Consider the following 27,993-nt stretch of genomic DNA (forward strand, 5'->3'; position numbering starts at 1 on the left):
GACGCAGCTTTGTGGAGTTCCTGTGTTAAGTACAAGAAAGGCTGGGGTGAAAACACAAAATTGTTCCAGTTCTTTCTCCCAACCACCAATACCAATACCACCACCACTGCACAGATGTTGGGTTTAAATGGTAGGAGCAATTCAATATATTTCTTTATATTTTATATATATATATATATTTACATATTATATAATACACATAGCTATTTACACATATTATATATTAGGTATTGCATATAAGTGAATACACATAAATACACAAATATATAAATATGCATATCTGCTAAAGTCAATTTAGCTTGCTAATTAAAGTCATGCTCCGGGAAATGTTAATTTTGTTTTATGTAAGAACCAAGTGAGTAATTCAATTATTTTCAATATTTATTAAATGATTGTTCTGTGCAAAGGACCATGCGAGGAAGTATAGCGGACAGATGCCTGGCCATTATGTAAGATGCATGCCTCCCTCCAGAAGCTTGCAGTCAAAGAGGAGACAAAAGGCATTCACATATCCACATGCGCCAAGAAGTGGTTGAAAGTACGTGGCATACATATAAATACGTATAATCTTATTTCATATTGTTCTGGCACGCATATTCAGTTGTGTTGAGTAGAGATTTTCTTAGGGAAAGCACTGCAATGGTCTGCAGAAATACTTTCATAGGCCACTTGGGGTACCTTGTACCATGCAAGACTCCAAATCATCCTAAAGAATTTTGCAGAAGGACAGCAACACTAAGCCATGAGAGAAACAGGAAGAGGGGAAGTGACCAGGAATCACGGGGGGGGCAGGAGGGGCTGCAGCCCTGCAACAGGATCCCAAGACCACCAGACCTTTGGGAAAGTCAACTAAATGCCAGAAACATTTGGACAGTGGTGGTGGATTTTTATTTTTTTAAATGAAAACTGGCAAAGGGGCTGAATTTTGCATTTGTGTTAAACCCAGATAAAACAGAAGCATAAACTGGCAGCAGAGGAGACTAGAAATTCATGAAAATGGTGGGAAGTGATTCGGGTTTCCCTAGACCATGGAAGTGGAGGGTTTGGGTAGGGAACCAAATGTGTGCGGCTTTCCCCAGAAGCAGCAGGAAGACCCCCCGTTATGTCAGGGTTATGTAACTATTAATGATACACAAACCTGTCAAGCAGCAAGGTGGCAGAAAGCTTACTCGTGGACAGGGTGATCCAGGCGGCCCTGAGCCACAGTTGGAAGCGGTTTGTGAGAAACGGAAAGGATCTCATTGGTCCGATGTGGGCGGTCAGAGTCCAGGAAGGAGGAAGTTGGTGGAGGAAAAGCCCGGAAGGGGACCGACGTGGAGGCCTGCTCAGGAAGTCTACAGCAGCCCAGAAGAGGAAGAGGGGCATGAAGCTCACAGATGGAAATGCGGGAGATAGGTTTGGAAAGGTGGTGAGGACAAGTGATGAGAAAGGCATTGGATCGCAGGAGGTAATCAACGTGGCATTAAAAGTGATTCACCCCCACATCATGGCAGTCAGCACAGTGCCGGGGCTTAAGAGTTTAGGGGAGCCGAGCCCACAAAGTTGGAGAACTTTAAGCATATACTTCCTAAATTACAGGATGTTAATAGGGGATATATGAACATAAAGTTGGGTGGTCAAAGAAATTTGGGAAAGAGGAAGTCATTTTATTTCACTGTAGGATGCACACTCAGTCATCGATTGCACACTTGTTTTTGCAGAGTCGTGAATGTGCTCATGCACATCAGGGATTACCAGGAGGGGTCACTGCCAAGGTGCCCATATGTCTGGTTGGCTCAGGATCATCCTGGGTTATGCTCGGTATTAATAAGTAGGGCCCCTATTCATTCTCATAAGCATCCAAATCTGCAATAGTAAATTATAAGATAGTCCTACCTCTGGATGATAGTATTTCTTGTATTTATTTGACCACAAGCCTATTTTTCTTTTTAAGGGAGATCTCATGAAGCAAGTGTTCCAAGGAACACACTTTGGGAAATGCCAAAGTGGTAGGAGGTAGAAGATAGGAGCTGACCTTATTCCAACAGGTCAGATGAAACGTCTGTTCTGTTTACAGAGTACGTTTCACCAAAGGTCACCATTTTACTGTGTCTTAGAAAAAGCATACATGTAGTAGACAGCGGCTCCCAGAAGCTGAATCCTTGGTATTAAACTAGAGCCACCACTCAAGTTTTGGAAGAAATACTTCATTGACTACAAGACGAGGCAGAGATGTTCCCTCTCTACTCATAGGATGTAGCTGGGTTTTCCGCTGTGAAGAGATCCACAATAAAACCGTTGCAAATGTTAAGCCCGTATTTCTTAAAACACAACCCATCCTAAATTCACGAAAGAGAAAATGGGTATGCCCTAGTAAGGGTAAAATGGAAGCGTTCTAAAGTAAGCATTACGGAGAATCATCGTATTATAAGCAACGTGACCCCAAAGGCCTCACCATCATCAAACTCCTTAAGCAATCCTTGTACACATGTGCAAGACACATGCCAACCGAAGTGAGCTGAAGGACCGGGACTGGCCAAGAAGGCACAGCCCCCACCATTTACCTGATAATGCTTCAGGGTCCCGTTAATGAGGAGGGCCGACTGCTTCTCTACCCGCTCAGAGATGGCGTGGGCCACCGTGTAGTAGGACTGGGAGCCCCTGGCACTGTACTGCATACTGTACTCATCGTCCACGTCCTGCTTGGCTGTCCTGGGACAGAGAAAGCAGAGCATCATCCACAGATCCCTGGGCGAGCGAATGGAGAGCCTAACACAGCTACTGGAAGTATGGTTTACTGGTCACTGCCTGCATGTCTTCCGGTTAAAATACAGGATCGGTAACCCTCACAAAAAGTGAGCAAGCTAGACAGGAGCATCATCCCCGTTTTACGCACGTGGGGAACTTCAGGCTCACAGAGGTTAGTTCATGTGCCTGGGCCGCACAAAAGCAGTGGAGTCAGGACCTGCATGCAGGTCCGCCTGACCTCCAATGACTGATCCGAGCATGAACTGTCTCCCTGCAGATGACCTCGCGGCCAGGGAGGCCATCGTAGGCTCTCCAGATGCAAAGATAAATCCCATCCCCAGAATGCTGGGAGGGAGTTGGGGGAGGGAGCACCATGCCCACAGAGATGGGGTAGACACAGGCCAGCTTCCGCTTCCTATGCCTTGCTAACGAGCTGGTGTTCAACTCCACAGCCAGTGAGGAGCCACTGGGGGGTTCTAAACCTTTGGTGAAGGAGGAGCGGTGGACCAGAAAACAAAGTTTCCTAGTGTGGGGCCTGCAGCCCTCGAATCAAAGGAGAAAATACAGGCACCTGGGCGGCTCAGTCCGTTGAGCATCTGCCTTCAGCTCAGGTCATGATCCCAGGGTCCTGGGATGGAGCCCCACATCGGGTTCCCTGCTCAGCAGGGAGTCTGCTTCTCCCTCTCCCTCTGCTACTCCCCCCTGCTCGTGCGCTCTCTCTCAAATAAATAAATAAATAAATAAAATCTTTAAAAAAGAAAAGGAGAAAATATTACAATGCCTATTTCCACTTTTTAAAAAAAATTTCATTACTTTAAAATGTTCTATTTTACATATCATTTCCCCCAAGTTTTAATATTAGAGCTGCACAAGCAAAGAGCTGACATGGAGAATGGCCAGAGTGAAGAACAGAGCTGGCACTCGGACCCAGGGAGGAGGATGGGGTGCTGAGAGGTCCTGGGGTGCTGCGGAGACCACGTGGGGAGGGGGGGACACGGCATCTCTCACGGGCGTTCCTGGGTGGGTGCTGACGCGTTGAGGGAGGAGGGGAAGACAGCAAAGCAGCCAGCTAGTGGGGCCAGCCCCCATCAGCTCAGTCTGGGGTGAAGCGCAAAGGCGGTGAGAAGCCGAGGAGTGACCTGAGCTGGAGGTGGGGGTTCAGGAGGAAGGAAGGAGCCGAGCACCCGAAGCACAGTGGTGACCTCTGATGGCAGCGTTTCGAGGGAAACATGGCCACGGAGTCGGTCGGCTTCCTTCCTCAGACAAAGTTTTCTGAAGGAAAATCTGTCAAGCACAATCCTCGTGACACACATTTTCACAAGGGAGAAAACAGCGATACGCACTCAATGATCTGCTTGGCGTCCTTTTCAGAAACCTCTTCGCTGTTTGGATCCAGAAGTATTTTCTCTTCCGTGTCCTGCCGACTGGACTCTTCTTCTTCATCCTGGGGTGGGGGTGGGGGGGGTGGGTAAAGACACAGGAAGGATTCCATTTCAACGAGGGATCTCTAGGATTGGCACTTTCTGAAGAGAGACTGAATGGTATTCAGTTTCCCAGAGTAAATACGACAAAGGGAGAAAGTAAATTTAACACCTCCCTAAACCAGGCCATACACCATTCCATTTCTGTTTAAATCATAGAGCAAGAGAACAGAAGAAACCCTCTGAGGATCCATTAGAACTCTTGCTCCCAAGAATAAACAGGTAAAAGTCACCGCAGATGGGTATTTATCACTGGTTATCAAAGAGTCCTGCACATCATACCTGCTCTCACTTAGAAGCATTCTACAGTCTTCTCTCCAAAGCCAGACTTAGAGGCTTACTATTGCCCTTCTCATAAAAATGCTCTCCGATAATTTACTGGTGGGACTTGGGTGTCCTCCATGCAACCCAGGTAGTGGGGCTGGAGCTTGTAAACCCACTGCTTTGGGACTACTTCACATCACAAGGTCTCTCAGTCTTTAGATGAAAACTGTCAGTAACTTGGCAATGGATTCATGACCTCCTCCTCTCAACCGCATACTACGTTCTGCTGATCTGTTGGAAAGCTTTGCTATGTAGTCATTATGCCCACGACCAACCACTGGTGTTGAGAGCTAAACCCTTCCAGATTCTCCGGTGGAATTTCTTTAAAAGCAGGTTTTAAGAGAATAATGCTTTCCCATGACTCATGAATGAAAACATGAACTGACATGATATTCAGGCTAACAATCAAACCTATGATAGCTGATCACTGAGAGGCTGGGGGTGAGGCGAGGAATCAGTCCAGCCCCTTCGTTTTCCAGGGGAGGAATGAGGCTCTGAGCAGGGACGTGACTTGCCATGAGTGGTAGACCCGAGACGGGGACTCGGGTTCGTAGACCCCAGGTCAGAGTTCATTCTATTCCCAGCTGCCCAGAGCTGTCTGGGGCTGTCTGTCCTGGGCTGACATCTATGGGTTCAACAGCCCCTCCGTGCCCTCGTCCCTCCCTGGCTCTGTGACCCAATGACAAGATTCTTCCAATGGATCTTGTATGGACCCATTCATCGGTATGAACAAGAAACATTTTTAAAAGTGATTCTGGAAGCTTCAAAGATCTCAGAGCAAAAGTGGCCTGTAAAAAATAAATAGCATGCAACCCAAAGCAGCTACTTTTTACTGGTATGCTTAAACAAAAAAACCAAACTTTTATTATTCCTCCTCTTTGTAAAAGTTAACAAGTGTTCACAGTAGATTAATTTAGGGGGAAAAAAAGCGTCCGCAAAATAGAAGAAAATCACAATCGTCTTAAAATCCTGGTGAGCCGTATGACCGGTGGGGCTGCTTCGCCCGGTCTCTGGCTTCTGTGCCAGGGTGCGCTTTGAACCAAGAGTCCTCCACACTGGTAAACAGAATTAATGACTACCCACTAACAATGCTCTCAGAAAGGAGATAAAATCTTCTTTTAATCCTTCTATTTGTAATTATAATGCATTTCGTAGTTGATCTAAAAAAAAAAACCTTTATTACTATTTCTTAAGTTCTGTTAAAAGTATCCAAGATTACCATTTTAGGTTCTAGATAAATTTATTGACCGTCCCTTCCAAGAGGCTGAGAAATGTGCTTCTCTTTGGGTAACGGGAATATCCAAGGAATTTAAACAAGAATCACATTTAAAGAGAAACCAAGAGGATCAATAACCTCATCAAACCAAGTCTGCGTTGCCCGTTCATCGAAGCTTCCAGACTTACAATTTCGAATAGACTCTAAGGCCTCAAGGACTTCGGAAACTTTTGGGTGGCTCAGCCTCAGCGTGAGCCAGGTAAGGCAGGGCACTGCCTTCCCAAAGTAACCCATCTCCAGTTCTCCCCAGAAGACCTTTCCACCATCTCCAATACAACGCCTGCTTCTCTTTGCTTGGTTTAACATAGAGTCAGAATTCTCCAAGTCCCGCCACTGGCCAGGAGCCCCGGCGAGGTCACTGCACTGCTGGACACCATCATTGTCGCTCTGGTGCGTCCTCGGCTCCAGATGTCACCCCAAGGCCAGCACTGGAGGGCGCAGTGATAGACACAGGTGCTTCCCACATACACCCCACACACAGAGATGCCGACATACCTCCTCCTCGTAATCAGAATCGCTCTCTTCACTGTCAGATCGGGGGGCAACTTCGTAACTGCAGGAAAAGGAGTGGGAAGGAGAGGGGGCTTAATTTTTTTAAATTACAAGACAACATATACAAGCATGACCTACTTAGCACGTTCTATGTACAAATGACAAATGCAGGTAATGACTTCTACCATTTCGGCACAGGTCACGTTGTTGGAGCTCCGGGATTTTACAGGGACCACAGAAATCTAGGAAGCCACCGGACAACCAGAATTTCTGCTTTAATGCCATACCCGGGATTCATTTCCAACCAGGCGTCCAGCTGACTTGCTTTGGGTGCTTCTGGTCCAAAGAGGACCTTGCCAGTTTCTGTGTGAGTCACTTTGACGGGCAGGTCACTCATCTGACTGCTTTCATCTATGGGCTAGAAAGGAGAAACAAATACACATCACTGCTGGGTGTTAAGACCACCTCCCAATTCTGTGCTGGACGCTTCTCAGGCTTTTGGCTGCCCTGCATCTGAAACCTTTTTCTGTGATTGGAAAGTTTGCCACCTAGAAGTCCTGGCAGGAAGTGGGAGGTCACCTACTAAAGAAACCCAAAGCACCAGCCTCCCTTGCAGTGAGAGTGCCGGCACAAGACCTCAGCTCCATCAGCTGCATGTACTCACCAAGGCTTGGAATTAAGAGCCCAAGGCTAGGGGAAGCTGGGAGCAACAGGCACGCTGGAGGGAGAAGAGAGCACAGGGACGGGCCGTGCCGAGCCCCTGCTGACGCTCCGTGTCAGCCACGGCCTCGCTGACCAGCTGTCCAGTGGATCACGGCCTGTTGCCTCAAGGCAGGCTCTCCAGGCTTCCTGGGGATCCGACGAACTACCCAATATCCTATGAATATATTCCCTTCCTACTTAAATGTGGCAGACTTGTCATTTTGTCCTTTGCAACTAAGAACCCTCAACCCCCAAATAATACCCCCCCATAACAACTATTGCAAAGTCGTGCTTTCTGAGAGAATGTGAAAAGAAAGAGGTATTGTGATTTGTGTCACCTCGCGAGGGGCCTGTTTGAGCTTCTGCAGAACCAAACGTCCTGCTATCTAGCTCGGCCACGGGTACCTGGGAGTGAGATAAAGCCAGAAGCTCTGCTCATCTGAAACCGGGTGAACGGACCAAGACTGAGCTGAAGTTCATTATTAGACTCTTCATGAAGAATGGCTTGCTCAGAAAATTAAAAATGAAATCGCAGAGGCCGTGTGTAACCTGCTTCAGAGAACAAATTGTTTCAAAAGGCCTAAAAAAAATGGAGTAATCCTATGCAAATGAATGCTACTGATTATGGGGTGACTACACCTGCGGGACAGACCTCCCCCCCCGCCGCCCCAGGCAAGACGCTGGCTGGAAATGCTTGATTTGTGAGCAGGCCAAGTTATCCATCTCCTTAAAAGTAGTAAAATTCAATGTTTACACAATTCATTAATTCCAAAGAATTTTTTTTCAATTGTTCTTAATTGGAGTTAAATAAAAATGACAGGAAACACAGGATACTGTAGCTTATCTTCCATATCTTATAGGAAATGGCCAAAAAAAAAAAGTTCTTTCTCCCTTCTCCTTCAACAAAACACTGTCAGAAAAAAAAAAAGAAAAACCAATATATTAGCAATTATCTACCAAAAAAACCTTTAAATAAAGAAAAGGCCTACTCCAGGCTGTCCCTTCTTTTTTCTTTGATGTATGCTAAAGCAACGGGTGCGGACACCATTACTTTGCATGCATGACATTTCTTCCCGGCTCGGGCGAAAGGTCATCTACACACCCACATGGTAAAGAAGGAAACCTACCAGTCACTATCACTTCCCTTGGAAAAGCCATATTCCATTATCTTGAACTATTACAACACAGCCTGTTTTATTGCTTATGTCATGCCTCGGAGAAAATCGGGAATTGCTGTAGCTAGAATGAGAACTTTGGCAAAGACCCTGAATGAGCCCGGCAAGTATAAGAACATTATTTCAAAACAAACTGAGCAAGATGTCCACTTTGCCAACTTCAGCAAACAGAATGCACATGTGTTAAGATTTAAAAAAAAAAAAAAAGGTGTATGTCACAAGCCCCAGATCAGTGGCTAATTTTCCCAAGAGATAATAAGAGGTAAGAGCACTGTCACAGTAACACGTTAAATCTCTCCCAGCGTGCTTGTTAATTACAGACCCATGTGAGGCATGCTTAGGTAAGGCTGGGGGCTTTTACAAATTAGAGTCATTTCTAGGTGCTCCAATATATACTATTCTTCCCCCAGAACGGCCCTCTGAGAGTGCCTGACACATTAGACACTCATCCCGATCCTTTCTTTCTTTGTGAGAGATTACAGTGGTGAAGCACCATGTATTGTTCAAGAAGTTTGTGCACGGAATAGTGGTTTCAACCTTTTGTGTCTGGATCCAGGCTGTTCACACTCAGAGTACGCCTCACGTGCACAGATTCTAGAAGGGTCCCCAAAAGCAGGTTTATCAGAATCTGAGAGAGGAGAAGGCAGTTTGAAACAAACTCCTTCCCATCCCGCTCTGGGGCTATGCGTCCTCATGTGAATCCTTGGCAGAGAACTTTTAAGTTTTTGGAGGAAAAAAAAATCCATTAAGTAGGTAATTGTATTCTCATGATTCAGGAGAATTTCAAAATCCTTGGAAATCACATTTAGGAACATACTGATGAATCTACACAGAGAAGCTCTCTCGTAAGCCTATACAAAAATGTCAAAAAAGAAGCTCACCAAGTATGTAAATTGTTTGTGTTGACGGAGTTTTATAATTTCAAATTAGTAATACACTAAGGAAACTGGGTCATATCTTATGCTTCCGTATCATTTACGGGGAAAATGCAATTATAGAATCACTTGAGATCTTTACACATTCTATGTATTCATAAACATATATGTGCACAGCAGACTCCGGAATGGTACACAAACTTAATATCAGTTGATTGGCAGTCTGAGACGGAAGGAGATTACTTTCCAGTATATCCCTTTTCTACTCGGCTAATTTTCTACTATGCTAATGTATTACTATTTTTACTTAGAAATGAATAGCTGAGTATAAATAAAGTTGGTATTCACAGAAAATGGTGCTGTAGGGCATGGCGGGGACTCACTGAGCAGAACAGGCAGGAATGGGCATAAAACTCCTCACCTCTCCATCTGGTCCCAGGGCAGACTCTCCTCCCTCGGCAATCTCTTCAGCCTTCTGCAAAGCAAGGTCAGATGTTCACACGTCAGTCAAGAAGACGGCTATAGGAAGGACGTTGTGGAAACTCAGGCATCATTACGCACCACTGTCATCTGACAGAGCTTAAGTACTGACGCCTTTTATTTCTATTTCTCTGCACCGTCTGAGAAAAAGTGTGGGTTTTTTTGTTGTTTTGTTTTTTTTTTGTTGTTGTTGTTGTTGTTTTTTAACTGGCAACTTGGAGGAAGTTCCTGAAAGCCAGGTGTGATTCAAGGCTGGCCCACGCCAAAGATTTGTGGATGACGTCTTCTGGGACCCAATGAGCTGAAGACACGAGAGCAGCGAGGCTGAGGCCAGCACATGTGAGATGTCCTTCTCGTGTTTGGCACCAGGAAGACAAACCCTGACATAACCAGCTCAACTTTCTTATTCCCCTTAGCAAGGTTTCTAAAAATGTCCAACACCAGTAAACTTGGAACCGCTCTTGAGTCATAAAACTACAGAATCATATAACGTTCTGTGAATTCTCTGGATGTTTTCCATTCTACCTTTTCATACTATATAGTATTTCCGCGGTGGGTAATATGAGGGAATTTGATGCGGATACTGTGATCTCGTGAAAAACTCTGTCATCGGCCATTTCTTAAATATTTCAATATCTTAGTCCATTAACCTCTATGTGCCTCAAAGACAGCCTAAATGAAAAGCTAAGATTATGTCACGTTTTGTACATACCCGAGAGAGTCTCATCTGCACTAAACACAAAAGAGCCTCAAATTTCTTACATTTATGACAACCTTTCCGACAAGTGAAATCTTTACCATCACCTTTACAGAATCCTTATTTTAAAGTTATTGCTGGAAAGCCACACTACTTCTGCGTGAAGGAAAAACAAAACAAAACACAACTTTAGTCATTTCCTTTATCAAGCCATTTAAGAAAATGAGCTTTCCTCCCGTGGGCTCTTTAGTTAATTAAAAATATATATAATGATACAGAATCGATATTAACTCTACTTTGTTTACTTAAGGCATTGATTATATAATACATTTTTGCTTTCCATGAAAATGACTCAACTGTCTCCTGACAAAACAGCTTTTATAGAAACTGTTCAAAATCCAACCTTTTGTCTATGCTGAAGAAAAGCAGTTCCCATAAATGTTTGAAATTTTTGAAGTTGTTTTCAAAATTTTCTTACAAGAAATACATGTATGTATGTATGTATGTATGTATGTATGCAAAAGCATGAGGCATGAAAAAAATGTAGCATTTCTACCAAAGAGTAGGGAATAAAACACTCCCTTTGGTTAGGATTTCCCAAGAATTTAATTTTCTATCTGTGCCACCCGAAAATGAAACGTTTACAAGCTCAAAAGGAATGATCAGCACTGAAAAGAGCTAGGCCCTGTGTCTAGGCTACGAATCCAGAGAACAATGGCAGAAAAGCTCGGAAAAAAAACCACCCCTTTGACCTGCCCCTAACAGTTCCATTTTTGGAATTCTCAGGCACTGTACTCAGGCGACTGTTTTAATTAATGGGAGAAAGTCAATTAATCCCACCATTCTTTCCATACAAATCAGAAATAAGCTACAAAATTTGGCCAACAAAGAAAATCAAATGAGACAATGGATAAGCCAATTTCCAATATCTAGCTAGTGGAACTGGATCGCCGTCTCAATGAATAGTACATTAAAGAGCTTGCAGGACCATAAATAATAGACTCAAAACCATTCTAAAGAGTAGTCTTCTATGAATATGCTATTGACTCGCTAGAGTGGTATCTAAAAACTGCCCCACCATCAGGCCCTTCCTTTACTTAAAATCCTCTAAACTCATTTTAAACATTCCACTCGGCATCAAACTCGAGAAGCAATGTAACATGAGACTTAAGAAACTTGGTGCTGGGACTAGACCACCAGTGTTTGAATCCCAGCTCTGCCGCTCAGTACGAGAGATCTTAGCTGTGAGATTTTGAGCAAATCTCCGTGTCTTGGTTCCCTCTTCCATAAAAAAGAGGGACAGTAACAGTCCCTCCCTTGAAGGGCGGAGGCAGAACGGGACCACTATTTCAGGACGCATGATCCAAGGCTCCATGGAATATATATGGCCAGCGTCCATCTCCACCATGTAAAAGATTCAGTGATCGAGGACAACTCTGAGAGACTGGCTATAGCACTGCCCGATGTCAGGGACTTCTGTTTCTGTCATTCGTGTGTTCTCACACCTACCAGGAGTCCTAGCGCATGAAAGGTACTAGGTAAATATTGGGTGAATGAAGGGAGGAAGGAAAGCATCCGGAACAAGGCTTTCCACTTAGCACACACTCAGGGAGTCATCATTATTGTAATTAGAGGCCAGTCTATTTGCAAGCCATAAGACAGTTAAGAACACACTCACAATTCCTCACCGAACGGGCGCTCCATAAGAGGTCTCTTGCGCCCCCGAACTTACAACCGATCCTGCTGTTGTGACATGAGGTGGAAGCCAGGTGGCAGCCTTCTCTATGACAAGAGACAACACGTTCTCCCATCATGCCTTGGATTCTTCCAGTTTGGTGACAATCTCTGGTTCTCACATCATACGGGTGGGGTGCTTTAACCTCGCTGCCCAACCCTCTCCCCAGAAAACAAAACAAAACAAAACAAAACAAAACCAAAAAAACCCGCTTCCCTTTTCTTTGTTCAAGATGAACTCCAAACAAATTGCGATTGGTGCTACCATGTCTCCCCACCGACTGGGGAACCTTCACATACAGTTATCTCCATCATGCGATCACAAACACATCCTACGTGACCAGCGGATGCCTGAGCTTAATTTTTTTTCCATTGATTATAAACAAAACAAAATGATCCGCTGCCGTTCACCCATTAATCAGGACTAAAGGAACTCTGTCCTGGCTTCTTCCTACCTACAAAGAGTTGGGAACTGATTATGCTGCTGGAGGGAGGGGGGAGGGTAATTCTCCTAGTGATGGAGGGGATATGGAACACATCACTCATAACTAAAAACAAGGTGGCTTCCCAACTTGCAAGGCCAATGGCAATTTAGAAATTCCATTTGGGAAGGTTCACCAAGCTGTGTGCACTGCTACCTGTCTTCCTGGCAGAAGCTACAGAAAATAATCAACAGGGGTGAGGAGGTAAAGGAACCCCAAGACGGGAAAATCCCATGAAGCCAAACCCAAGAACGTGAACTCCAGCAGGGCGCTTCACTCAGATTGCCGTAACGGGGGCCACAAACAGCCCCAATCTGTGAAGAAACAGTTTTGTACCAAATATTTTACAATTTTACAATTTATATTATAGAGTGAGTACATTTTATCCTCCAGCAGGTGTTCTTATACTCTGCTGAAACAACATTCAAAAGTGCCGGCATCTTAAAGGCTCATTCTGTTTCAGTGGAAACCTAGGCTTCCAGAAACCACCTGGGTTATTTTTACTGTCATTTAAGTGGACCTCTGAGCATTGTGATAGGTGATCAGGCAATAAAAAAGACCCAAGAATATCAAATTAACAGGCAATTACACATTACTTTGGTCACACCCTGCAGAGAAAGCCAATTCTAACATTTTTGACTCAAGTAACCAGTCAATCCAGTTAAGCAGGACTTGGACCCAAACTTCTGTTTTCACCCATTTTGATACTGGACTAATCAAATGAATCTAATGAATCTGATCACTATGGCACTGTATTCACCTACTGTTACCACAGTCCCTATACTCAAATTGCCCAGAATTACCTTAGAGCCTTTCTTTCTGGGGGCACCTGGGTGGCTCAGTCAGTTAAGCGTCTGACTCTTGGTTTTGGCTCAGGTCATGATCTCAGAGTCCGGAGATCGAGCCCGACATCGGGCTCTGTGCTCAGCGCGGGGTCGGCTTGGAATTCTCTCTCCCTCTCTCTCTCTGTCCCTCCCCCTGCTCATGTTCTCTCTCTCTCTCAAAAAAATAAAGAAATAAATCTTTGAAGAAAAAAAAAAAGAACCTTTCTTTCACCTGTGAAATTCTCCTTGCAGGGGAAAATCTTCCTCTTGGGGGAAAAAAGGAGAGAGAAAAGAATTGAGAAGAACTGGAGAGTAACTTGAATTGAAAAGAAATGTCTCAATTACGTTACTACTTTGTATCTCATGCTCTTTTCACCAAAAATTATACCAAGAGGTTTTTCTGATTTGTTGATATCTAAAAAGGATAAAAACACACTTCCTATTGCTATATTGACCAGCGTAGAATGCTGTGCCAGAAAGATTTCCCCCTCCAAAACATCGCAGTCCTGAGATATGCTTATAACAGTGTTTGCTGAGAAAGAGAATAAAAGAACTTTCAGAAGGAAAAGCAAACGCCACGATGAAAAAAATACTTGGCATAGCAGTCCCCCATGGATTCTCCGCTGGTTCCTGTTAGTGTCATGAGTTTCCAAGAAATGTCACACATTCACAACAAGGGTGTAGTTCTGTTGGTATACGCTACATTCAAAGATCTGGAAGAGGGAATTAAATATTTATTTTCGGCCTGAAGTCAACAGCTCAGGAGGCGGAACCCATGAAGGGACTAGACTTCTTGAACTAGGCTGGACATGGGAGGTGGCGGGGCGGGGGTGGGTAGTGGCTGGCCTGGATGCATAACCAGAGCTTAAAGAAAGATACCCTAGAGTTCTGCAAGGACCACCTCATTACCACCAGGAACTGCTGCAAATAAGAGGCCCCACAATTAGAAAATTCTCTTTGCAGGAGCTAGCAAGGGAGGGGTAAGCAGAGTCCACCAAAAAGTATAAATCCTCATTTCCAACTGCATGCCTCAATGGTCAAAGAACCTGCCACTGTCCAAAAAGACATCCTACCCAGTACCTAACTGATCCTAACTGGGGGGGAAAAAATGGTAGCCAAACATTTATTCTCCCAACATCATAGAGAATACGCAACATGGGGAAAAAAGATTTTCTTCAAAAAAAAAAAAAAAAAAACTCTTATAACTACATTTCAACAATTGCTATCCTACATTTATACCACAGAATTGTTTAATAAAATAACTACTATTTACTGGGCACTTACTACGTGCCAGGATACCTTCTAAATGCTTTAGATACGCTTTGCCATGTAATCCTATCACCTCCTCACAGATCAGAAGCACTAGGCAACAGATCTTTTAAGGAAATATTCTATAAGGGAATAAAAGCAAATTAGGAGGGTACGTTTTCTTCCACAGTTAGGAACTTAAGTTTGCAGACTGACAGGAGCTCTTGGGCGGTGGGACCAATTTTCTACGTTAGCATGCTCATTCCTTTTTTTTTTTTTTTTTTTTTAAAGATTTTATTTATTTATTTGAGAGAGAGAGAATGAGAGAGAGCGAGCACATGAGAGGGGGGAGGGTCAGAGGGAGAAGCAGACTCCCTGCCGAGCAGGGAGCCCGATGTGGGACTCGATCCAGGGACTCCATCCAGGGACTCCAGGATCATGACCTGAGCCGAAGGCAGTCGCTTAACCAACTGAGCCACCCAGGCGCCCCAGCATGCTCATTCCTATTTGTACACACCCTGCTGGCTTTATGTAGCCCCGTGTCCTTTTTTAACCTGTAGTCACCCCGCAGATGTTAGAGACCAATCATGGGAGAGGACAGATACCTCAAGGTCATGCTGAGTGCACATCAGAGTACATTAATCCCGTCACACTGCAAAGGCTGGTTTCACTTAATTAGATATTTCAATACTTTGCAAATTATTCCTCCTCTAACACCTAGGTAGATACATATAGTTTGCTTCCTTTTCTTTCACTTCAAGGGCATTAATGGAAGACCGGGCTGAGAGCGAGAAGTTCCAGAATGATGTATAAATGTATACTTCATAGTAGCGGTTCTAATGGTGAGAACAGAGGTGCAAACATGCTCGTGGCAGGTTCAAGGAGACCCACTCTCCTGGTTACCAACAACAAGGAAACACAACACACTTCCCCAGAAAGACAGAGGCCTTCCTCTGTTACACTGGGGCAACATTAAAAATAATAATAATAATCCTCTTCCAATGAAATCACAAGTTCAACCACATTCCCCTCTAACAACAGAGACAGAGGCACCCGTATCCTCGCTGTCCCCACACCTGTTGCCTTAGCACAATGCTGTTGGTCCACTGGCTCAGGAAAAACAAAGGCTTATTGAGGCCTTACTTAACTGCAGAAAACAACCTCCAGAAAGGCACAGCATCATACTCGGTTCTGTGGGAAGAGCGGAAAGGGTCGGCACAGAATTTTTTAAGCTTCTGGACACAGCCTTCCTCTCCAACAGAGAAGCTGGAACAAGCCACCCTCAATCATTCACTCTAATGGAGGGAAGAACTACAGATAATCCAGACTGTCAAATAATCAGCTTTTGAAAGCATCCATTTTCTTTGCACTTGAATAAAGGTGCACCTGGAATTGGGGAACTCGCTTTGAACCAAGTCTCAAAGCCCCACGAAAGGGATGGTTTTCAGGAAGGACTGGGGGGGGGGGGCCGGGTTTCTTTTGTTTCCTTCCTTATCCCATTCGTCCCAGCAAAATGGCTCTAGGAGGAAATCCAGCCGGGCCCCTCAGTCCTGATGAAGGCAGGGCGAGCTCCCATGCTAGGCATCCTGAGAGCACGCCAGGGAAGAGGCAGAGAGCTGATGATAAAATAATGATTCTGCACATTCAATCACGTGCAGATAACCAGCGGGAGCCACCCAGAGATTCTTAACCGGCAGATGGGAGTGGGACTGGCTTTGGTATGGACCTTTCATTTGCCAGGAAACCAGGCCCCCTCCCCAGTCTGGCTCCCAGTCTTCCTTCACAGCGTTCATCATGGTTTATGATTATCTATTTGGGTGTGTCTTTGATCAATGTCTCTCTGTCTCTCACTCTCTGATGGAACTGAGAGAGAGGGCAAGTGTGCTTTTCCTCAACATCTCCTTCTTTCTCCCCCAGCATTGAGCACTTTGCCTGGCTCACAGTAAGCATCCAGTTAATATTTGCCGGACAAATGGATAAAAGAGAAAGAATACCTGCTATCAGCAAACCTGAAGGCAAGGGTCGGGAAGTAGAGAGCCAACCTATAGATCACGTGGGGTTGGCAGCACCAAGAAAAATATTATGACAGGTTCCTGCTTTGTGCAGATTAATACGAAAATACAGGCATAATCACTATCACTCAATGATATATCTTTCTTTGCTGACAATGATATTAACAATCTCATATCATGCCAGGAATCTATTAATTATAAGCCAGAAGCACAAACCTGGGCCATTAGCTTTTAATCACACGCAAAATGTAGAATTTGAACTTTAGTACTGAAAACACTGACGGTGACCTTTCTGTGGTAACCTCTGCAAAATACACCTCCGCATTAGGAAAAATGAAAACGGTCATTTCACACGGTCCGCCTATGGAATGTTACAGAATCCTATCTGTTTGCCCGTGTGCTCTTCCCTGACTCTGAACACGTCCTTTTAAGTCAGAAATCGGGAGCTGGAATTCTGCAAAGTCTGTAATACTACCTTGACAAGAAAATGAGGTCTTTCTCCCCGACAACGACGAACTGTCTAAATCCAAGCCCTGAGTCATCCCTTGTTCATCTTCACAATGCAGGAAGCTATCTTATACCCAAGAAGTCAGGTGCAAGGAAGCGCCTTCTCCATCATTTATTCCTCCCCCTTAATTACGAAGCAGGTATGAGAATTCAGGAGCCATGAAATTAATTATTTTTTTGAAAAACATTTTGTTCCGTGATTCAGTGCAGAGAATACATGATGAAAAGCCACCCAGCCTCACTCCTCACGACCTCGACGAAGACTTTCTCCTTCCTGTGGACGTGTGTGTCCAGGCCAGTCAGGATCCGCCATAAAACAAAATACGAACCAAGAAGTAAACCTCCAGACCACTCAAGCTTCAAAGAGGATCTATATTCACTGGTCTACACGGGCCGCTTACACCTGCGTCGAGATATAATAGCCACAGAGCCGAGATTCTAAATCTTACCCTTCCCTTTCCATGTTAATTAGGCTCTATTTTACATAAAACCATTTACTATCCTTGGTAATGACCGAAAACCCTGGCCTGCCCACTCCCCTTAGCACCACAGCAGGGCAGCTGAACTGAACGCACCCTTTGGGCATGGCTGCCCGTCTGAACAAACAGGCTCAAGGAGGCTCTGAGAGCAACCCAAAGCCGTCCCTCACACCTCCTTGGGTTCCTTCCAACTGTACTCTGCCTTTTCTGCTCCATTTTCATGGCCCTACCACACCAGCACTAACCTCAAGCAAACACTTACGTGTGCCCACGTTTTTTTCCTTTTTCTATTGACCCTGTACGCTTCATTTTGAAACACGCTATGGAACAAGGAAAATACGGCCTGAACTGTTTCTGTTCACCTCCCACCCATCACACGCTCACCTCCAACATCCCGTCTGGCGCGCCTGGTTCCCCCCCTCACACCATTAGGGCGCTCACCTTCTTCCTCCTCCTCCTCTTCTTCTTCTCTTTGGCTGCTTGGGCTTGCTTGTGCTCCCACACCAGGTTGGTCAGGTTGGCCACGTACTCGTCGGTCTGCTGCAGGAGGTAAGCTAAACGCCTGTCTTTCTTTTGATCGATCAGTTTTCTGTAGCCCTCTTCATCTTCAGCCTATTAAGGAAAAGAGGGACATAATCAGAGCACAGTAAAGATGGGATGGCAGCTCCACTTTCCACTCAGCGCTCCCCATCACCATCTGAACTCTGACTGGTGGTGAGCACAGTGAATGGAATGATCCAGGCTGCGGGAGTGACCATGCACAATCCGGGACTGGGGTGCGGCCTGGGAGCGCAATGCCCGCCCGAGTCCCAGGACACGGGCTCCGTGGCAGAGTCAGGACCCAATACCACATTATTTACCCGGTGTGGGCAAGCACTTTGACTCACTTCTGTGTTTTTTGAGGTTTCTTTGCACAAAAAAAACTTATGAAAATTTGACAATTCACCATCCGACTGTATCCTTCACTTGGAAGCATGGAAATTTTCCAGAACAACCCGAAGTGGGGAGAAGAGTATAGTCTCTCATATAACCAACACCAAGCAACCGAAATGAGCTCAGGAAGACGCCTGTCTCATGGCTACCCTTCCCACAACTCCCCTTCCCAATCCCAAACTGGATTGCCCTGCGGCCGATTCCAGACATACTATCGTTTCATTCAGAAACATTTCAATAAGCATGTCTAAGGGCAAAGACTCAAATGGACTTTGACTAGTGTAACTTCTCGTATGTAAAAGCTTTACAAACGTGGTGGTTGATAGCAAATGTCAAATCTGGGGGGATTTTTGTCACCGATCGGCACGGCACGGTGGGCCTAGGTGACTGAAGGCAAGGCATTTAGCACCCGGAGTCCGATACTGCTGAGCAATAAAACAGTACAGTAATTTCCACCTCTGCCTCCCATTAAGCAACATTATGAGGTTAAATGCCATAAAAACTCTAGTGCCACAGTGATTTTTAAGTGATTTTTAAAATGTCCTCAGAGCCATTTCAGGAGAAATCTCTTTTATACATCCCAATAAAAGGACATCTCAAAATATTTTCCCCAGTGTGACGCAGGATAAAAGGGACGTGTCACAAAATCCTCAAGAGGCAAGTGCACTGCAGCCGAGCTGAGGATCTTCAGTCCAGGGGCGTCACCAGCTTCTCCCCAAGTGACAGAAGTTTTATCACTCAGTCTAGCTGCTGTCTGCCCCGTGGATGAGCACGAACCTCAAATGCTATTATAACTCTAATTGCTTTTGGTTATGGTTGATCTCACTTGAAGAAAGAGTGATAAAAAACTTCAGTTTCTCTGTTATCTGTATATTCCATCATTTAATTGCAAAAATTAATGATTTGCAAATGCCTAATCATTAGTGTCAAGCCAATCTGTTACTGAAGTTCTAATACAGTTTCTCTCCAGCTGAATCAGACAAGTTTGACTGCTTGCTGCTCAGATCACTATAAAAATGGCCTCCCTACCTGGGTGGAAATCTCGTGGACAGTCTTCTCCTTCCCCGCCCCTCCCCCCACAAAAATGGAGAGGGAGGTGGGAGAAGATGGTAAGATTTAGTGGTACCTGGACGCAGAGCCTTTTAAAATATGGTGTTAACTCTCTGGAATCCAAAAAAGGTAATGAAAACAAAATGTAAACCATAATACCACCAATGAAGACAGTGTCACTTGGAATTTTCCAGGGACGTAATTAGGGGCCAAAGCTAACAATTTCATCTCCATCCCATACTCGGGCATTATGTCCCAGGTAGAATGTGCAGGTCTCCTATCATTAGAGATCACACACACTTTTCTAAAACCCACAGTGTGCTCTGAGGTCCAATTCCAAAAATGAACGGTCAATAAAACCAGACTCCCAGGCCAATGATGTAAACTGATCCCTTCTATATGTATCTACCCATTAAAAAATAATGGCACAAAGGTAATGATCCACGAATAGCCTTTGACAATAACACAGCCATAACCAAAAAAGTAACATTTCAAAGTTAACTTAAAAATCACTTTTTACACTAGAAGGGAGAAATTTCTACCACTTAAAAAAAAAAAAAAAAAGGGATAAGCACCAGCGGCTTCAAGAAACAGACCTTCTTCGAGTCCAAGACACAAGTTAATGACGCATTCGCTCAAAACAACTTGTGTCATTAGTCTCAAAAGTGGCAATATTTTAAAAAGAACGAGCATATCCATCCTTCTAGATCTGGTTGTTAAACTTCCTATGAACTGGGGTACCTGCCTTGATGCGAGAAGCTATATTCCACACAGCAAGGCCACCCCAGGACACGGAGATATTAAATACTCATCAGCTGTGGCCCTGGGTTTGTGGCATGCATCGTTCAGAAAGGAGATATTTTTACTCCATCCATATGAAGTTCAGAGGGGCGTGTTCATATATTTCATAAGCCGCTTTTACCCACTCTTAAGATGGCATATTTAACATTCTCGATACAGGTGCATGCCGGAACCCCACTGCCCGGGGTGCCCGCAGGTGAGCCCCTTACCATCAGCCTCCGCATTCTCTCCTTTTCGATCCGCTCCGTCTCTTTTTTCTGTTCTCTTTCGGTGTTGGCATGCCAAGTTGCCACTGCTTTGGATAGCTTCTGGATCTTCCCAGCCACAGACCGATGGTACTCCTTAAAATCTTTTGCATGCTGCAAAATGCTGTTCAGGTATTCCTACAGGCCCCGAAGGGAGGAGGGAAAAGGATACTTAAAGTCTACTTCCCAGTGTCATCCATGGAGCCCAAGAAAACGCTCAGGGAGCCTTTCACAACAGCAGAAGACTAGAATCTTCTGTGGGGCAGGTGCCCTGGGATGTCTCTTGGTAGCTGAGCTGTGGGCTTTGGGGCTAGTGGGAAAAGCAGCCTCTCAAAGGCACCAGCTTGTGGAAGGGAAGCCTCTAGGACCTCAAAGATATAGGGCCTCGTGAAAACAGCAAGATCAAGGACTGACAGATGCCTGCAAAACGGGCAAGGATAAAATTGAAAGCAAATCACCCACCAGTCAGCCCAAGGTAGGCGGATATTTCCAGGGAGAACCAGGTTACAAAAGTAATGCCCCTTCTGCTCTAACTCAAATGCCTCAGCACCATGATTCGCCAGCCCTCCACCTTATTTGGATCGACTTTTGAAAGACAGGAGAGGAAACGTGTACCAACGGACAGCTAACATCTTTCAAAATGAAGCTAACGCCGGGCACTAAATTAAGCACAGGAAAACAAACACAATGTATAGGATTGTAACGCAAAATCAAACTCTCCATCAAACTACTTCCAAACGCCTAGAAAGGAATGTTTTAAAATATCTGCCCCCGTTCTGCATGGAGCACTGGGTGTTATGCACAAACAATGAATCATGGAACACTATATCTAAAACTAATGATGTAATGTATGGGCATTAACATAACAATAAAAAATAAAAAAAAAATAAAATGTAGAAAAGGAAAAAAAAATAATAAAATAAAATATCTGCCCCTATGAAACCTCCAACTGGGCCCTGGAAAAGCCCAGGAGACTGTATTTATATTTGCTATAAAAATAACCATGTGCTCTCTTCTTTCCTTTTCCAAGTTCCTGCTCCTGAGGATTTTGCCCCTGGCAACTCCCCCGTGCCCATCCAGCGGGCATCTGCGGGTGGGATGATGAAGAGGACACCTGCCTGGTATCCAGAAAGCAGGGTCCCCCATCTCATCCCCGCCACAGGAGGCCGTGGGCAGGCCGCCCATGTCCCTGGCAGGGCCTGCTTTTCCCCCCTGCATGTTCCATGGGGCAGTCTGCCCACGGGAGCTCCCGGGAGCCTTTCTGCTCTGTGATGTTCCCACCGCACACCCCGGTCCGTTCTCCAGGCCTCCAGACCCCGCCTGAGGGCTCGGTCGGGGCGTCTCTGCCAGCGTGGGGGCGCACAGCCCAGACCTCGGTACCTGGTGCTTCTGCCGACGCTTCCTCTCCTGCTCGATCTTCTGCTGCTTCTCCAGTTTCTCCGTCATGCGGGCCTCCCGCAGCGTCTGGCGCTTACTCCGTTTGTAGGCTTTGGAGTTGAGGGCCGTCTCCAGCGTGGTGTCCCGTCGCATGCAGGCCACCACCTCCTGTCTCAGCTGTCGGGGTGGCGGGGGGGAGAGTGGTTGGAGAGCCTCGCCAGACGCAAGGCCTGGCTCCTGGGCCCTGCCCTGCCCTAGCTCCCGGTCAGCACGGGCACACGGGGGGGCTCTAGAAGGGGCACCACCACAGCGGACCTTTCTGTAAACCAAGGGACTAAACCGTGCCAAATTTACGTGGTGTTTTCAGAGATGGCATAAGTTTTCTTTCCAAGCCGTTCAGATTAAGGAAACAGAACAAAACAAGACAAAAAAAAAAAAAAAAAAACAAAAACCCAAAAAACAAAACAAACAACAACAACAACAAAAAACCCCAGCACTGTGACACTGAAAAAAAGCCGACGTTGTCTTGGGGTTTTAAATAAATTCATTCATCCCGCTTAATTATTCTAATGATATTAATTAGTTAAAGAGCTTTTGAAATATTTTACTTCATTTTAAGTGCCATACTAACATTCTCTTTGTGTCTAGAGATTAACTTTAATGATGCTCTGCAAAAAAGAGTGGAAAAATGACTTCCTGTTCATGTACAATAGCAGCAGGTACTCAAACACTATTAATGCAACGTTCATTCTCATACGAAAGATGGGAGATCCTGGCGTTGGCTTCCTCCCACTCCCAATGAGGATATTCGTCAAGATATTTAGGTTTCACACTGTATCATGGACTTCCCTTAGATTATCATCAATGTGATGTCTTATCCATGTTGGACGTTATGTGGTGGTAGCTGAGGGTTGGGGTTGGGAATATACATTAAAATAGGAATTCGACTGAACCTCAAGTCAGCAGCAACTAGAGTTAATTCACTGGGAAACTCCACAGATCATGGATTTTTCCACAGTATCAACCAAAAAATCAGAAACCAGTAAGAGTCCAGCATAGTGAAGTGAATCTGAATATAATCTCATTTGTGAAAATCTACTTGGTTATTAATCATTTAACAATACTGGATTAAGCACTTTATCAATGCATGGTAGGACATCGCCTGTAAGAAAGGAAGTGAATGGGACTCAGAGCCTTTTATTTTCTTTCTTTTACTCCCACAGAGCCGTAGCCAGCTAGTTCCCCACCACCATGGATGTCCTCTTGTGACATTATAACCAAGAGGGCAAGTGTACTCCCAGGTTCATAGGACAGAGGCAAGTGGGGTGGCTTTGCGATTTCAGTCACATCCTGCAACATACCGAGTCATGCAAATTCCTTTCATTCATTAGTAATTCATTTTGCACCCCCCGAGACTTTCACCAAGTCAACCCACCGGCCTGAGGAATACGTGCTCCTCTTCCCCTTTGGCTAAATGAGGCAGTGTGCAGACTGGGAGACTGGCACCTTTTGGGTCCACAAAGCCAAACTCACCAAGGTAAAAATTAGCGCTCCTTCGTTTCCCTAGTAATTTAGCAATGGTAAAATAGATTATCATGCTAGCTTTGATTCATCAGTAACTACTAAGAACCAGAGCAAGAAGAAGAGATGATCATCAACTCATCAGTCACCACGTGGGGGTGTGATGGGGACAAACAGTTTTATGTGTTTCTGTAAATGATGAGCTATTCATTTAGCAGAGTGGTTATCGTATTTGTTAAGATTATTTTCATCGTCATGGCTAGGATTTTACATTTGTGTTTACAAAAGAGGCTCTGATCCTGCTCTCCCACCTTCTTGTTTTTCTTTGCACTCATAAAGGCAAGCTATCCCATTTGTTCTCGAGGTTTCATCCATGGTAACAAAATGCCATTACTCTGACTTTGGAAACCATAATATGGAAGGGAAAAAAATGTCTCTGATATACAGAAGCAAAAAAATATATATATAGAATAATAAGCAATTCATCCTCATTACTTTTAGCTCTATGTGGCTGGTCTAAAAGATATACTATTTTACTAAGTTTATATCTTTCTAACAGTATTGAACAGACTTACATTTATTTCCTACATCTCAGATTCACTGGGGAAAAGGTATTACCTGACGCTGGAAATTGAGTAACCGAAGTGCTTTCAGTTCCACGGTTGCTTTGGTTCGTAAATCTGGTGGCAAAGAGCCAGGCAGATTTTCCAGTTCTTGTATCCTATGAGCTATGCGAGCCTGGAGCCTAGAGGAGACGATGAAATGAGGGAAGGGAGAGGTGGAAATATACATTACGATTTAGCCTTAATGATAAACAATAACCCTCGGGTCTAAGTTCCTGGCAAGACACATTCCAGACATTGCCGGTCGGCCAATTTCTGACACCCAACTAGAGTTTCTGATGTAAAACAGAGAAAAGCTACCTTTGCATGAACGCAGACAGGTGCTACGTGTTACCGAACACTCTGGCCTTCTTCACTAACCTCTCTCTAACACCCAGAAGAAGAAGGGCTCATGATACACCTAGGAGGGAAGTCAAGTGCCATAGCTTGTCTTGAACGGAGGGAAAACGAGAGACGGGACCGTGGGATTGGCTCCCAAACACCCAGCCAGCCAGAGCGCAGAGCTGAGACGAGAGTTTTCTTCTTAAGTTTTAGTTCTGTCCCAGGCAACTGGGCTATTTGCCCTCCTTGTCAAGATGCTGATGACAACAGCCGTTAAAGCTGAGTGAACAAGAGCAGTTTTAGGTGCTGCTGAGGCCACAGAAATCAGCCAACCCGAAACATTCAGAGAGAGCCCTGCCGACCACAACCACTCCCTCTACGAGCAGTGCTTGTCTGAGAAAAGAAGAGGCAAATTGGGCATTTTTAAAAATCAGGCTTGGGGCGGCAGGAGCTGGTGAAGTAACAGTGTTTAAAATCTACGAATTTCTAGAAGAGGATTGCTGGGGATTCTCATCCCAGACATCCTCAAAAATATAACTGCAGGCCCTTCTTCATAATAAAGGCAGAAGAGATGAGAAAAGACATCCCACTTTCTTCACTCAGTTGGGATACTTTTACTGTTACCCATATAAACTGGCTCCAGAGTTCACCTGGATCCTATCCTTACAAATAATTACACACCATTTAAATCTATTTTTAGAACTACCTCCCTCCAAATTTGGGGCAGGAGCGTCTTGGAACAGATTTCCTGAAGAACAGTAAAAGGTAGTAAGTTAAGCTAAGTTAACATTAACTACACTAAGGTGTATCTAATGCACAGTTTTCTTTAATTCTTCCTCCCTCCCTCTCTCCTTCTGTCTCTGTCTCTGTCGCACACACTCACGCACCCCTACCAGGTAAATGCTAATAATGGTCCCATCTTACTGATGAGAAAATTCAGGTTTGGAGATAGCAAGAAACAGGCCGACTTCACAGAGCCAGTGATTCACCTGATACCTGCAGTATAATACCGTAGATAATTAATATACATTTCCTAACTACCGCTTTCCTGGACCTCAACTCTAAAAGATGATAATTAAAGATTTTTGTATTTATAATAATTCATATTATGCAGGGCGCCTGGCTGGCTCAGTCGGTGGAGCGTGTGACTCTTGATCTCAGGGTTGTGAGTTCAAGCCCTCCGTTGGGTGTAGAAATTACTTAAAAAGTAAAATCTTAAAAAAAAAAAAAAAAGGAAAAAGTAAAATAAATAAATAAATAAATACAAATCCGTATTATGGTTTTGTCAGCCTTTATGATGCTCTGTGTTAACACGAAAAAGTAAAATCTTGTCTGACCTAGATGTCACAAAATATCTTAATACTTCATTTAGCCCGAATATCAAAATGAGTGCTTTAAAAACAACAACAACAACAACAACAACAACAACAAAACCAAACTTAGAGCTGTTTGCTCTGGTAGAGAAGGGAATGTCATTTTTTTCAAAACTTCGAAAATGATAGTAAGAGAAACGCGTATTTTTTTCACTCACTTCACTGGAAACAACATTATGGCAGATTCCTATCTTATTTGGTACACACATGTTATTAATTCTGATTTACTGAATGATTTATCGTAATAATGTGCTATTAGTATGTTATCACCCTGTTATTTCGGCTGTATGTACCAACACAAGCAATCACACCTTTAAGTGGTTTAACTGCAACACACTAAACATTTGTGAGCACAAACAACAATAAGAAACTTCCATCAGTTTTGAAATAGAAAAATAAAATAAATAAAATAAAAAATAATAAACTTCCACCATTTTACTCTTTTGATCAAATTGTTCAGGCTTACCCAACATTCTTTCACATTTCTATTACTATTGATACTCATGGGATGAGTATCATGGGTTTTTTTTTATTTTTCACTGTAGGAACAAAGGTCCATTTCATTTGTCCAATTCAATTTTTTAAATAGTGACATAGCCAAAAATCTCCAAATATAGCCAAAGATGATGCATCTTAACTACAATATTGATAGAAAAACCTATTATGGTTTTTTTTCCAAATATGTAATTTAAATAAGAAAAAAAAAACACCCTAAACAGAACAACTTCACTCATGTACAATGAAGGCCATACTGCAGGAAAAATAAATATTAGCGTGGTAGATGAGGGCCACTGATTTGGTCATGCCACTTCCTTGGTTCTAGATTTACTGCAGACCTTTTTCATTTGAATATCCCAGAACTCCAACCATCCCTTGATATTCTGGTTTTCTCTCTTTGACGAAGTGGGTCAGGTATGAAATTAGAGGCATAGCTGCCTTTCCTTAATCTTCTAAAGGTCTGTGGAAATAGGACTAAACAAATAATCTTAGGACAACGGGGCTGAGAGTATAGAGATTAAATCACACAGACTGGGTGGGGATGGAGGGGGGCGGGGAGGCGGGGACTGGGGGCAGATGGAGCCTCAGAGTAGGTGGAGAGCCGGTGTGTGTGCGGGGGCGGGGGGGGGGGGGGGCACTTCTTCCCTAAATGTCTGCTTCTCCAAAGGGCCTAGTAATTTGTCAGTGAATCTCAGCTTCCCCGGCACAAAAGAATCCTTCTTTTACGAAAGGGAGGCAAGAAGTGCAAAGTGCAAACATTTAAACTATAGAATAGGAAAGGGAGATTCCAGAGTAAAATTATATGCATTCGATTCAGTACATGGTGGGTGGGTAGCGAGGGTATGGGAGGGGCTCCTTTAATGTAGGAAATTTTATCTCCTTGCCGTGGTTGTCGTCGTTGTTAATAGAAATCTTCATTTTAAATAATGCTCCTCTCCAGACAATTTCATCTCCCCATCAATGGGATTCAGCAGGTAGTCCGATAAAGAGATTCAGGATTCTAAACTTCTAGAAACAACAACACAAGCAATACTGCATAACTGCAGGAGACTCATTTAGTGTCCTCACGAGCACAGAAAATTGAAGCAGAATTAGGTCACTCAGGTTTTTCATACAGATTGAACAGTAAATCAAGAGGGGTTACTGTTCCGGCAAGAAAAAGAGTTCCATTAAAGGTAACAGAATATTTGTTCAGGTCCAGAGGAGAAGTTTATGATTCCTGTAGGAGAGTTATTTGAACAGAAAATGACACTGGTACATTTTGTTCCTTCAAGAAGCTGAGTGACACTTAAAAAAAAAGAGAGAGAGGGAGGGAGAGGGAGACTGACTTTTTGTAACTCTGCTTATAAAATGGCCCTTGGTAATTTTCGAGAAGGAATTTCAGGGTTGCAATGGGGAGCAGGGAAGGACAAAAAGCAGGCTAAGCAGGCTACGCTTGCTTCCTGAAGCAAGGTGCACCACCGTGTTCAGGCTGAATTCAGAAGTGATCCCGAAGAGGGCTGGCACGATGCAACGGGGCTCTTCTCAGATACCCTCCTTGGAATGAGAAGTGCATCTTCCGTGCAAACATTTGTGGAATTAGTTTGCAGGCAAATGTGAAACCCGGAGCCCTTTTGCCCAAGTATCTACCTTGGAGTGGAAGGACAGAAGTTAGGTACACGGATAGGGCAAGGAAAGTGCCAGAAAGACCGGGAGGGGGGGGGGGGGGGGGGGGGGGAGGGAAAAAAAAAAAAATG

General features: G+C 44.3%; 1 protein-coding gene across 7 annotated transcripts in view; it reads right to left on the bottom strand.

Moving 5' to 3' along the window:
- Window positions 1-27,993, bottom strand: part of SMARCA2 (SWI/SNF related, matrix associated, actin dependent regulator of chromatin, subfamily a, member 2) — a 178,148-nt gene that overhangs the window by 115,268 nt on the left and 34,887 nt on the right. For all 7 annotated transcript variants that reach the window (XM_032427564.1, XM_032427558.1, XM_032427563.1 and 4 more), the window contains exons 6-14: window positions 24,061-24,187; window positions 21,925-22,098; window positions 20,509-20,682; window positions 17,957-18,127; window positions 9,474-9,527; window positions 6,588-6,718; window positions 6,304-6,361; window positions 4,071-4,171; window positions 2,544-2,691 (exon numbers count right to left, since the gene is read on the bottom strand). In XM_032427564.1, coding sequence (XP_032283455.1) covers window positions 2,544-2,691; window positions 4,071-4,171; window positions 6,304-6,361; window positions 6,588-6,718; window positions 9,474-9,527; window positions 17,957-18,127; window positions 20,509-20,682; window positions 21,925-22,098; window positions 24,061-24,187 — 1,138 coding nt within the window. The remainder of the gene's footprint in view (window positions 1-2,543; window positions 2,692-4,070; window positions 4,172-6,303; window positions 6,362-6,587; window positions 6,719-9,473; window positions 9,528-17,956; window positions 18,128-20,508; window positions 20,683-21,924; window positions 22,099-24,060; window positions 24,188-27,993) is intronic.

This window comes from Phoca vitulina, unplaced genomic scaffold (genome assembly GCF_004348235.1).
Source record: "Phoca vitulina isolate PV1807 unplaced genomic scaffold, GSC_HSeal_1.0 scaffold37, whole genome shotgun sequence".
In the NCBI taxonomy this organism is placed as follows: domain Eukaryota; kingdom Metazoa; phylum Chordata; class Mammalia; order Carnivora; family Phocidae; genus Phoca; species Phoca vitulina.